This window comes from Artemia sp. Qi Xiang Cuo, chromosome 3 (genome assembly GCF_049724085.1).
Source record: "Artemia sp. Qi Xiang Cuo chromosome 3, ASM4972408v1, whole genome shotgun sequence".
In the NCBI taxonomy this organism is placed as follows: domain Eukaryota; kingdom Metazoa; phylum Arthropoda; class Branchiopoda; order Anostraca; family Artemiidae; genus Artemia; species Artemia sp. Qi Xiang Cuo.
The window spans coordinates 40,053,312-40,066,897 of record NC_142796.1 but is presented as its reverse complement, the minus strand read 5'-3'; the positions used below and the strand labels follow the sequence as shown (position 1 = coordinate 40,066,897).

General features: G+C 35.1%; 1 protein-coding gene across 1 annotated transcript in view; it reads right to left on the bottom strand.

The window, feature by feature from the left end:
• Nucleotides 1-1,480: 1,480 nt before the first annotated feature.
• Nucleotides 1,481-13,586, bottom strand: part of LOC148954089 (uncharacterized) — a 38,414-nt gene continuing 26,308 nt past the window's right edge. The window contains exon 7 of the mRNA XM_089086127.1: nucleotides 1,481-2,663. Coding sequence (XP_088942253.1) covers nucleotides 1,680-2,663 — 984 coding nt within the window. The 3' untranslated portion in view covers nucleotides 1,481-1,679. The remainder of the gene's footprint in view (nucleotides 2,664-13,586) is intronic.

The window sequence follows — 13,586 nt, the reverse complement described above, 5'->3', positions numbered from 1 at the left end:
AGTTTATTTTCTTTCTTTTTTAAACTTCTACTAGCTTTAACTAATTCTAATTTTTTTGACATGTTTACTTTTTTTTATCTAATACCGTCATATTTGTTTCTTACTGTGTTTATTTTTCTGTTTGACTCTGACATTTGACTTCAGCTCATCTTCTGAATCATTTTTTGGAAGTAAGCCTTTCCTATCGTCTTATTTTTCCAGATTTTTCCTGTATCCGTATCATAAAAATCCCCTGTGATGTTAAACCTCGTGATTCTGATTTAGGAATTCTTGGTAATTCAGAAGAGACTAGTCATTTTTCTTCGGGCCAAAAACTTGTTACAAAAAAGTAAAATGTTATTTCAAAATCAAAAATTAAGAAAATTTCGAAAAATAGCCTCAAACTCTTAAGAAATAGCCTTGGAACGAAGCAAAAAATATATCTTTGGGATCACCAAGACCAAAAACCATAATTTTTTTTCACATTTAAACCCTTATAAAAAAAATCGGTTTGCTCGCTTCAGAAAGACTCAACAAGTAGCAGCGAAACTCATAGTTCAAGCTTGATGAATGAAGGATGACAAATGTTCTCTGAATATTTAGTCGTCTCTGAATAAATTGAGAAGAGGTCACAAGAAAAGATTAAAAACAATTTGAACTTGATAGAAGAGGCAAAGACTGAACCTTTGAATTAATTAGGGTGAAGAAGGAGCACATACACATATTTTGGCCTCGGAAAGAGTCGCAAAAATTATTAGGAGTAGCAGCAGTAGTATATATTGATATACGCTTGGTCACTGAAAGCCACTCGGCAGATCAAGAAAAAACTTGTGAAGCAAGCTTAATGTCACAAGCTCACAAATCTAATCCCCAATTTTCCCCATACATTTGCTAGTTTACCCCAAAAGAATATTCTTGTGGCTGCATAAAGTTAATAGAAAAATTCTGAAAGTATGTGATGGCAAAATAAAGGTAAAAATAAAATACTTGACTTTACAGTCCCTTCGACCCTACCGGATATGCTGATATCCGTTTCTTAGCCTTTCAGCCAGTAACTGCGATGGAGGATTGGGGGCCAGCCATTCTGCGCTTTCACACACCCTTCCTGCTTACCTTATCCGGATTCGTCCAATACCAATTTGGAGCTGGGTCAATTCTAGCTAAGCTTGTAGTCAGACCAATGACTCTCATTCCAAACCAAATAATCAGCGACACGAGGACTCGAACCCACCTTCCGAATGATAAAAAACTTTGCTTTAATTTTTAATGCAAGTTTACAAAGATATTCCCTTAAGTATGTAAAGTTAAAATGAAAATTACTTTTTTTGATAACAAAAAGTTCGTTTCTTAGTTTAGAATAATATTTTCCAGACTAAAATTAGCAGCCTAGCATCATCATTGCAGATACCGAGAAAAAAGTCTTAATGAGATAACACACTTGAGAAAATTCTTCCTTTACCTTAAATCTCTGTTCAAATTTCACTTTGTCCTTTATTATAACGAAAATGATTATTACAAGAGTTCAGTTGGACTGACTGTTCTAAAAAGATCTTAAAATGATTTTAAGCAAAGGAAAAGGAAAACGTCAGATAAAAGTATTTTGTCAAATAATCAACTTAAAACACCGAAATGACAACTCCACACATAATTGCACGGACTACAAAAAAAGAATCTAGGCACTAAAACACGGCACTTGTCAACTACCTTTTTTGAAGGTTCTGTTGCATTGCAACAAACCGTTCATTAAATTGCATCCTCACTGCGTCACTTTGAAACATATCTTTATACACTTGAACAATGGCTGGGTTGTGCACCACTGGTAAGCTCATACGCAACATTTGTAAATAATTTGGAGGAAGTCCGGGTCGAAGAATAAGTCCTGGAGCGAAAGGTACAACCGGGGTACTTAAAGGTTGATAGGGCAGCCTATGATTCGGTATTATACGCTCTTCAAATTTAGGCGGCTGCGCACTCGCAATTGGGTAGATCGTTATTGCTTTCTTTTTAGTCAAATCCAGAACTTCTGGCATTTCTCCAAAATAATTTGTTTCCCCTTTTGATCTGTGAACACCATTTTTCTCGGGTATTTGAACTGGCTTAACCTCAACTTTAAGATCCGGACGGTTCAGTAGCATATTCACATTCGAGATCAATTCACTTGCCTCTTTTTGAGTTTTTTCAATACTAATCAGCGGTGGAACTGGCCTCTTCTCCGGTTTCTTAGTCACGACAGGTGTTATTGAGAATCCACTTCCTAAATTCTTCAAATACGGCATGGATACCTTGGAATTACCACCCCCCGCAGATAAAAGCCCTGTCCTCGAATCAAACACTGCTCCCGTTTTAGTTTCCACTTTAGCACGTTTGGGCGGTCTATCGAGCTCAGTAGATACTCGTTGCGACGATTTTTGAATATCTAAAGATATCTGTTTCACAGGTTTTTCAATTTCTAAAGTTTTCTTATGTAAATTCTCAAGGGCAGATCGGCCATCAATACCAGTAGAGATCTTTGTTCCGTCAGCAGCCACTATGGAAATGTTTAGCTCAGACAGCGTTTTCAGAGCAGGCAGAATGTCAGCCGGTAAATTCTGATGAACACCAGGACGAGGTACGTGCACATGACTAGTTGCTTTTACAGCTATTGGCTTAACACTCGTAAAACTTGGACCAGCCAACTGCACAACCTGCAAAATAAAACGGTCCTAAATAGTCACTCATTATATCTATTGCTTCTAATTCACTTTTAGAGTTACATTGTAAATACTCCAAAGATACAAGTGCCAACCCCTTACTTAAGCATATTATTGTAGATACGCGCAAGTATGATCCTAAGCAGGGGGGAGGGGGGAGTTACATGATGTTTTTGAAGTGGTAATGGAAAAAAAACTTTATCCAATATTCTTCGAATTCCAAAGAGACCTTACCCTTCATCTAAGTAAGCTATAATATTCACGCCCAGTTAGATTTTTCGAATATGACAAAAAAGAAAATAAAACTTAGACGTTTTAAGAATCTTTTCTGGAAATGGTTTATCTTTTCTTGTCACTGAAAAGTGTAATTCGCTTTTGATGATGCTTTTAATGCTTTGAAGGAGACGGCTAGAGGTGGGAGCCCCCCGTCCCTCTATCCCACGCTATGCCACCACACGTCCTAAATGAGCTGATAACATTTCTAGGATCTACCAATCAATGCAAAACAACCTTAGAGTGGATGATTTTGAATAGCTTCCTTTCAAAAGTGGAAAGGCGGACTGAACACACTTATGCACACCTTGACAGATTTCAACATACAAATAGCCCCTTTCAGGCACAGAGGTCATCAGCACTTAGAAACAACAGTTCATAACAATATCAGGTGTTCACGTTAAAGAATACACAAGCATACTTGCATTAATTTTCCCAGAGATTGATGGAATCATGCATAATTTTCTACGGTGAGAGAGGGGATGAAGTTTCCAGAAAAGTGGTTTCCACCACAAAAGAATCATGTTTTTTCTTACAAAATATTTTAATAAATAAAAATTTTATATGTAAATATAAGAAAAACATTTAATGAAATTAATTCCATTAAAATTTTATAAGTTAAATTTAAAAAAAATATTTTTTTTAAATATTTATTACTCTCCATTACTTATCAGTAATATATTTATTACTTATCAGCACGTAATAACAACAGTTAATAGCAATATTAGGGGTTCACGTTGAAGAATAGACAAGCATACCCGCATTGAATTTCCAAGAGAATCGCGCAATTCTGCATTATTTTCTACGGTGGGGAGGGGGCAATGTTTCCAAGAAACGGGTCTTACCAGAAAAGCATCATTTTTTTTCTAACGTTGGAATATTTATCACTCTTTCTATATTTTCTTTTTTCAGGAATATACAAATGTGCCTTTTCAGGCACAGAGGTCATCAGCACTTAAAAACAACAGTTAATAGCAATATCCAGGGTTTGCGTTGAAGAATATACAGGCATACCCGCAATATATTTCCCATAGAGTGGTGCAATCATGCATAATTTTCAACAATGGGAGAGGAAGCGAAGTTTCCAAAAAAAAGTTTTACAAGAAAAGCATCATATTGTTTCTAACAAAATACTTAAAAATATTTAAAAATTTAAATATTACAAAAAAATTAATTAACTTTTTTTGTAATATTTATCACTCTATATTTTCGGTTTTTCAGGAATATACAAGTTAAATAAAAAAAATAAAATTTGTCACCATCTATCATAACAGTTAGCCTATAATTTGCAAAGTCATATTTTAATAAATTTTCTTTTTATTGAAATACTTGAATCCTTGCAACAAGCAATTGACTAGAGACAGACGTGCCAAATAACATTATTTGCCATTCGCTTAAAATTTAAGAGATTTGTAGACAAGGTGGCAATGTAGACATTGCAGCATACTATGTAATAGAAGTAATTCTAGTAAAAGAAGCAATTTTTTGGGAATAAAGAAGCTGGGAAGGTTGGCTGGGAAGGTTGGCCATATCACGACATATTTTTCTCCATGTTCGCGTATTTGTCGTTTTCTGTGACTTAAGGATGTATTGAGACGTTTGTTCTAGTTTTGAAAAAAAAAATAACATACGTAACTACATGTTAAATTTTTTCATTAAAAAAGTACTAATTGAGTTTTCAATGCATTAATTTTTTTTTGTTGTTAATTCCAAAAAAGTGCAAATACATATATGAGATGAAGACACTGGGAATAAAATCTCTATCTCTTATTTCTTCCCCTATTTTATCTCAGGCAAGAAGGACATTACAATTAGGAAAATGCTATATTTTTCTTATTCATTACGGACCATTTATTATGACGTAGAGCATTGTGGGCGGAGGGTTTTATTTTTTGTAGAAGAGTAATGCCGAAGCAAACTTTTGGTTTAAATCTATTCCCTCTCCCTCTCTCTCTCTCTCTCGCTCTCTCTCTCTCTATCTTTCTCTCTTTCTATATATATCTATATCTATCTCTATATCCCTCTCTATCTATCTATCTCTATATATCTCTCTCTCGCTCTCTCTCTCTATCTCTCACACTTTCTCTCTCTCTCTCTCTCTCTCTCTCTCTCTCTCTCTCTCTCTTTCTCTCTCTCTCTCTCTCTCTCTCTCTCTCTCTCTCTCTCTCTCTCTCTCTCTCTCTCTCTCTCTCTCTCTCTCTCTCTCTCTCTCTCTCTCTCTCTCTCTCTCTCTCTCTCTCTCTCTCTCTCTCTCTCTCTCTCTCTCTCTCTCTCTCTCTCTCTCTCTCTCTCTTTTTTTTTGTGGTTGCAGGTTGTAAAAGAGAGGCGAGATGCACTTTATGCACTTCCAAGACATCTGAACTTCAGAAGTTACTTTGGAATTTGCTTAAGCATAAGCTTGCGAAACTCGCGTGATCTTCCTATAAAAGACAGATAATCTAGACTTATATATGTAGCTTACCAGAAGCAATTGCAAGCATGCTGCATACTTTTAAGGTAAAGCAAAGTAAAAAGCGGGCAAAGCCTAGCTAACACAGGAGCATATGAATTTAAGCATAAACCATGATATTTATAAACCATACATATGAATCTAAGCATAAAGTTCCTCTACCGTAAAAATTCTTGGTCTTAACCCCACTATGACCAGAAATAAAACACTGTACACAACTGTGAACCTGACCTCGACTATTACGACGCCAAGACCAAATTGTTAATGTTCGACGATTTTGGCTAATGTTTTAATATTTTGTCTGATGCTTATTACTCTTTGAGGATTTTCGTTAATGACTGAAGATTTTGACTAGTGTTTGAAAATCCTGTCTAATGTATTCAGTATTCGAAAATTTTGAATAAGAGTAACATTGGGTTAAAGACAAAAGAATGACTTCGCCAAAAGGACACAACAAATATGTATTCCTTTTTTCAACTGTGCAAGCTTCAGCACACTAGCTTAGCTTTACACTTTCGTTCAGAAAATTTAGGTAGGATGAAAATAGACTTGAGCTTTTGATTGAAATATGGATTCTAATAACTAAAGTTAAGCTTGCTTTTTATGTTTCTAGTTCCATTGGGTAACAATGCTACCTTATTGGCTTCTAGTAGTTTTTAGTCCTCTTCAACTCATCTCATAGGGCTTGACTACCCACGTATGAACATACGTGGGAAAGGGTAGTTTTTTTATTTTTATTTTTTTAGAAATTAGAGGATTGCAGCCGTCTATCATCAGGCTTTTCGAGCCTTAATCGGGCGGTTATGTGTATGTATATTTTATTTTGTAATTATTTGTAAAATAAAAAAAAAACAATGAAATTCTTACTTTACAATATAACATCATGGTTCTATTAATAATATTATCAGATTTTATTCCATTGTTGTCCAAAGTTATAAATCATTTTTAAAAAATACTTTTGTCCAGAATCTTTTGCACTCACTTGGCGGAGTGGTTTTCAAAGATCAAGAATGCGGTAAACCCATTTTAACAAAGAAGACATAACGCATCACAAAATGATAAACCACGAAAAAACGGATTATTTAGGGCTACATTTGGGACCGTTATAATTCAGGAGGGGCGGGGGTGCATTGACAGAAAATGAAATATATACCAGAAAAGTATAAAATACGGAATTTCGCTTTCATAGTTATAAACAGCATAAATATTTTCCGCCACAATGCAAAATTCAGCACAATTAAAGAGAGAATTTGTAAATTAGGAAAAAAATCCCTGGCTTCACGGCCATATAAAGGAGGAGGGGGTTACCAGGTTTGAACCCCCCCCCGGAAATTTTTTTACGGCTCGTAAAAAGTAAAAAAATGCATATAAATAAACTCTTGATGCGTTCTGTAGTTTTACCAGTAACCCTCCCCCCCAAAAAAATATAGTCCCCCGAACAAAAATCCTGGATATGTCTCCTTACCTGGCTTTGAATAATTTTTCTTAGTCCTATGGGTCAAATACCTTCAGCGAAAAAAAAACATCAAAATGTTAACAAACAAACTCAGAGCAGCAAGCAAAGACTCGATTAAAAACATTGACAGTTAAACTGACGATGCAAACCTTAACTTTATTAGGCTTTAACAAGGCCTTAACAGGCTTTAACAAGGCCTTTATTAGGCATTAACTTTAACAAGCCTTGACAAGCCTTAAATTGTCAATTGCATTGACAATTAAACTGACGATGACAAGGATCTCCTTAGCAATTAAATCAAGCAATTCTTATCATTTAATCCAAGAAATCAGCTGTATATCTAAAAAAGTTGCAAGTTACAATCAAGGCCGTATCCAACATTTTTGTTGGGAGGGGGGGGGGGTACTAAAAAGAACTTTAAAAAATGCATCAAAATTTGTTTATATGCATTTTTGTTACTTATTTACGAGTCGCACTAACAATTCGGAAAGGGGAAAACCGGGTAGCCTCCCCCCCCCCGCTATAGACACGGCCAGGGCTATAACGTCCAAGTTTAATTGGAGATTAACAACACGAAAAAAATATCTGTTGTTTCTTAATCGATGTTGTTTTTAATTAATAAAAGAAAGGTCTCTTTTCCATCTTTAAGACAAGACAGACATTTCCAAAATTTAACCTATTTTTGCATCTGAGAAAAAAAATATAACACATTAAAAAATAGCAAAAATATTTCAAAAACAGGTAGGATTTTAAACTAAAAAACTAATCCCTGCATCATTTTGTACGTTTTAGCTGTTTAAGAAAGGTTGCGTAGTCTAAAAAATTGTTTATTAAGGATTATTGAGACCCAGCGAAGCTATAGGAAAGCGGATTGGATCAATTGATCGAGGATGTTAAATTACCAATATCACTTGAACAAAAGCATCACATAACACCTTTGGAATTACTGCACCCCAAATCCAGGACACACCCAAACAGTTAACTGTTCCTTTGGTACGGTTATAGTACGGTTTGGTACGGTTGGAGCTCCCATTAGCTGTTTTAAGAGATGTTTCTAGGAAACCTCTGTTAGCAGCCTTAGGTGATGTTTCTACTGGAGTCCCATCGATTGGTTTAGGAATTTCTTTCACAGCCTTTTCTCCCAATTGAGCGCTTTGCTTAATCTAAGGTGTACTGGGGTGTATCTGAGGTGTACTATCAATTTCATCAATATTTACTTTAGCAGCTGAGCAACTCGTTTCTGTCTCTTGCTCAAGGTTTTCTTTCTCCAATTTGGTTGGATTTTTATTTTTCCTTCTTCGTTTTCGACCTCCGAGATATGGACTGCTATTGCGTGTTGATCGGGTTGATAGTTGAGGACCATTTGCAGTCAAGTTTCCGTTCTATAGAAAACGGCTTTCAAACTAAAGAGCATTCAACTACGAAGCACATATAAAGGCAATGCACATTCAAAAAAAAGTAATGCAAGCAACGACTAAATAAAAATAAAATATATAATAAATTGAACAGTAAAAAAAATAAAACAATAATAATAAGTAATAAACTATTAACCAAAAGAATGGGACAACTTATTAGATTTGGATCTCCGGCGATATGTATTGGAAAGACAGGGGTTAAAAACTCCTAGAGCCACTTAAAGTGTATGCGTCTGGCGACTTTACTAAATAAGTAGAAATTTGAAAGAAAATTAGATATTTGAAATGGTTAATGTACAGTAGAACATGAATTAATTAAAATCAAAATCAAGTCTGAACAAAGTAGGCCTAGGTTAGCTTAGAAAATATTGTCAGGTTCAGTAGGCTATTTAACTACAAGCTCGTGGGCCTTTTGGAGATAAAATTATATTTTCTTTATCCTCACCAGCATTTTAAACTAAGTAAAAGATCAGTAAGCAGCGGTTTTGAGTCAAAATAATCAAAGGCTAGATGGGGTTGGTGATTCTTCTTTTAAACACTAGCGCCAGTGTCCACTCTTACAAGTTTCCCTACTCTATATGAAACTGTATCTGAACAGAGTTACCAAACAATTTATCAAATTAGCTTAAACAAAACGCCTATTTAATTCTATGGTTTTCAAACCTAAGTTTCATTTAAGCTGAAATGCGATTACTAAGAAATTTCTTAATTTGCAACGCTGAAATTTTAAATTTGGATTTTGATTTTCAATCAAATTCAGGATATGTCCCAGATACGAACACGATTGCCACTTTTTTGACAAGGCTAGAACAAATGGGTCCATTTAGTTTGATTCGATTTCTTTTCCTTTTCTTTTCTTTATTCTGATGCTTTTAATTCTGGATTCCGATTCTGTTTCTGAATTTAATCCTGAACCTATTCTAATAATAAAAAGGGTGTAACCTTTTCTGACAAAAACTATTATTTTTCAAAACAAGACTGTCCGAACTGTAATTTTATCTGTCTGGCCTTTCGTTTGTTCTGGTTTAAATTCGATTCTTATGCATTTTTAGATCCACAATGCTTCAATTCTCCTTAAAGACTTTTGTCAAAAAGCTTTAAAAAGTCAAAAATCTTTTTGGCATTTAAGGTTAGGGTGGCATATCACATCTCAGCCATCTTTAGGAACAGACACAATAGTTTGCTTGTTTTTTTTTGTGTGTTTTTTTTTTTGTTTCACATAGTTCGCCTTTTTTTATTTGCGCTTTTACCGCTCACGGATAATTAAAAATCTCAGTTCATTTTGAGGACACACCCAGGCCCCCTAAGCAGGTCAATCATGATGTGCTAGGCAAATTTTCCAATTTAGGAGAAGGAGGTGGGGGTATTTGGACCAAATTTTCTTTTAAGGATTTGATTTATTAAAATGGGATAGAACCACTCCATCCCTAAACAGAATCAGTAGGCCCCTTATCTTATACCAGCAAAGAGAAAAAAAATAGTTTGTTAACTAAATAGTTACTGACTAATGACTTACAAACAGCCAAAGAAGTTCTAAAAAAAATACTATATTTTTTAAATTATACATATCAAGAAAAGAAAAAGTTGAAAACTTCCAAATCAGCAAGTTCTATTTTTCTTTAAAGTATTAACTTTAGTTTCTTTGTTAGTTTTACACCATAAAAATGGTGTTTCAGGCAAGTTTGTAAAGTGTTTTTTAGAAGGAGGAGGATCAATTCGTCGAAACATAAAAACGGGTGAAGTAAATGACATTCGTAGGAAAACATGATGAAAGATTAGCCCCCCCCGTCCCCCAAACGTACTTCCTTGTTATGTAAAACTATTAATCGTAGTAGTTAGGTAATTTTATTGACAAATTCAAAGTCAATGAGCAACAGGTTTTTGGGAGTTATATATAAGCTAAAATTCGGCAAGGGGTACTTGTCCCCATGCCTGGAATTCTTGCCTCCCCCCTGCAATAGGTGTTCTTTCCATTATTATTCGTAGTAGTTAAGTAACTTTCTAGATAAATTAAAAATCAATTAGCAACATTATTTTTGGACTTTAATATAAGCTACAATTGAGAAAGGAGTACTTGTCCACCTGCCAGGAAGTCTTGCCTCCCCCTGCAATAGTTAGTCTTTCCAGTCTTATTCGCAGTAGTTAAGTAATTTTATAGACAAATTCAAAATTAATGAGCATCAGGTGTTTGGGTGTTAAATATAAGCTAAAATTGAGCAAGGGGTATTTGTCCCCACACCTAGATTTCTAGCCTCCCCCCTGCAATAGTTGGTATTTCCAGTATTAATCGCAGTAGTTAAGTAAATTTATTGACAAATTCAAAATTAATGAGCATCAGGTGTTTGGGTGTTAAATATAAGTTAAAATTGGGCAAGGGGTGTTTGTCCCCACACCTAGATTTCTTGCCTCCCCCCTGCATTTTCTGAAAAAAAAACCTTTCTCTGGTATTTCCACTATTAATCGTATTAGTTAATTAATTTTATTGACAAATTCAAAATTAATGAGCATCAGGTGTTTGGTTGTTAAATATAAGTTAAAATTGGGCAAGGGGTGTTAGTCCACACACCTAGATTTCTTGTCTTCCCCCTGTATTTGTTGAAAAAAAACCTTTCTCTGGTAATTCCACTATTAATCGTAGTAGTTAATTAATTTTATTGACAAATTCAAAATTAATGAGCAGCAGGTGTTTGGGTGTTAAATATAAGTTAAAATTGGGCAAGGGATGTTTGTCCCCAAACCTAGATTTCTTGCGTGCCCCCTGCATTTGCTGAAAAAAGCCTTTCTCTGGTATTTCCACTATTAATCGTAGTAGTTAAGTAATTTTATTGACAAATTCAAAATTAATGAGCAGCAGGTGTTTGGGTGTATAAGCTAAAATTGGGCAAGGGGTGTTTGTCCCCACACCTAGATTTCTTGACTCCCCCTGCAATAGTTGGTATTTCCAGTATTAATCGCAGTAGTTAAGTAATTTTATAGACAAATTCAAAATTAATGAGCATCAGGTGTTTGGGTGTTAAATATAAGTTAAAAGTTTGTCCCCACACCTAGATTTCTTGCCTCCCCCCTGCATTTGCTGAAAAAAACCTTTCTCTGGTATTTCCACTATTAATCGTAGTAGTTAAGTAATTTTATTGACAAATTCAAAATTAATGAGCAGCAGGTGTTTGGGTGTTAAATATAAGATAAAATTGGGCAAGGGGTGTTTTTCCCCACCCCTAGATTTCTTGCCTTCCCCCTTCATGTGCTGAAAAAAAACCTTTACCTGTATTTCCTCTATTAGTCGTGGTACTTAAGCAATTTTAATAACAAATTGAAAATCAATGAGAATCAGGTTTTTTGGTGCTAAGCATATGCTAACATTTGGCAAGGGGTGTTTGTCCCCACAACTGGATTTCTTGACTTCCACCTGCATTTGCTGAAAAAAAACCTTTCTCTGGTAATTCCACTATTAATCGTAGTAGTTACGTAATTTTATTGACAAATTCAAAATTAATGAGCAGCAGTTGTTTGGGTGTTAAATATAAGCTAAAATTGGGCAAGGGGTGTTTGTCCCCACGCCTAGATTTCTTGCCTCCCCCCTGCATTTGCTGAAAAAAACCTTTCTCTGGTATTTCCACTATTAATCGTAGTACTTAAGTAATTTTATTGACAAATTGAAAATTAATGAGCATCTGTTTTTTGGGTGATAAATACATGTTAACATTAGGCAAGGTATGTTTGTCCCCACACCTATATTTCTTGTCTCCCCCCTTAATCAGCTGAAAAAAAACATGTACCTGGTATTTCCGCTATTAATCGTAGTAGTTAAGCAATTGTATAGACAAATTGAAAATAAATGAGCATCAGGTTTTTTGGAGTTAAATATAAGATCCAGTTGAGCAAGGTGTATTTATCCACATGCCTGGATTGCGTGACTCCCCCCTGCACGAGTTGGACTTTCACTGATTAACAGTGTACTATAATTATTTATACATACAAATTAAAAATTAATGAGCATCAGGTTGTTTGGTTTTAAATATAAGCTAAAATTTAGAAAGGCGTACGTGTCAACATGCCAGGAAATCTTGCCTCCCCTCTGCACGTGTTAGTCTTTAAATTATAATCTGCAGAAGGTAATTAACTATATTGAAAGATTAAAAATTAATGATAAGAAGGAGCTTTGGTGTTAAAAATAAGCGAAAGTTGAGCAAGGAGTACTTGTCCTCACACCTAGATTTCTTGACTCCCCTCTGAAATAGTTGGTATTTCCAGTATTAATAACGGAAGTTAAGTATCTTCATTGACAAATTAAAAATTAATGAGCCAGCAGGTGTTTGGGTGTTAAAAATAAGTTAACATTTGGCAAGGGGTGTTTGTCCCCACACCTAAATTTCTTGCGTGCCACCTTCATCTGCTGAAAAAAAACCTGTACCTGTAATACCGCAATTAATAGTGGAACTTAATTAATTTTAATAAAAAATTCAAAATTAATGATCAGCGGGCGTTTGGGTGTATAAGCTAAAATTGGGCAAGGGGTGTTTGTCCCCACAACTAGATTTCTTGCCCTCCCCCTGCATCTGCTGAAAAAAAAACCTGTCCCTGTATTTCTAATATTAGTCAGAGTAGTTAAGCAATTGTAAAGACACATACCAAATTAATGAGCATCAGTGTTTTGTTTGCTAAACATATGCTAAAATTTTGGAAGTGGTTTCTTTCCACACAACTAGATTTCGTGTCCCCCGCATTTGCTGAAAAAAAACCTTTCTGTGGTATTCCACTATTAGTCGTAGTAGTTAAGTAATTTTATTGACAAATTCAAAATTAATGAGCAGCAGGTGTTTGGGTGTTAAATATAAGATAAAATTGGGCAAGGGGTGTTTGTCCTCACACCTAGATTTCTTGCCTCCCCCCTGCATTTGCTGAAAAAAAAAACCTTTCCCTGGTATTTACACTATTAATCGTGGTAGTTAAGTAATTTTATTGACAAATTCAAAATTAATGAGCAGCGGGTGTTTGGGTGTTAAATATAAGCTAAAATTTGGCAAGGGGTGTTTGTCCCCACAACTAGATTTCTTGCCTCCCCCTGCATTTGCTGAAAAAAAAACCTTTCTCTGGTATTTCCAGTATTAATCGCAGTAGTTAAGTAATTTTATTGACAAATTCAAAATTAATGAGCATCAGCTGCTATGGTGTTAAATATAAGCTAAAATTGGGCAAGGGGTGTTTACCCCCACACCTAGATTTCTTGCCTCCCCCCTGCATTTGTTGAAAAAAAAACCTTTCTCTGGTAATTCCACTATTAATCGTAGTAGTTAAGTTAACACCTGATGCTCATTGATTTTGAA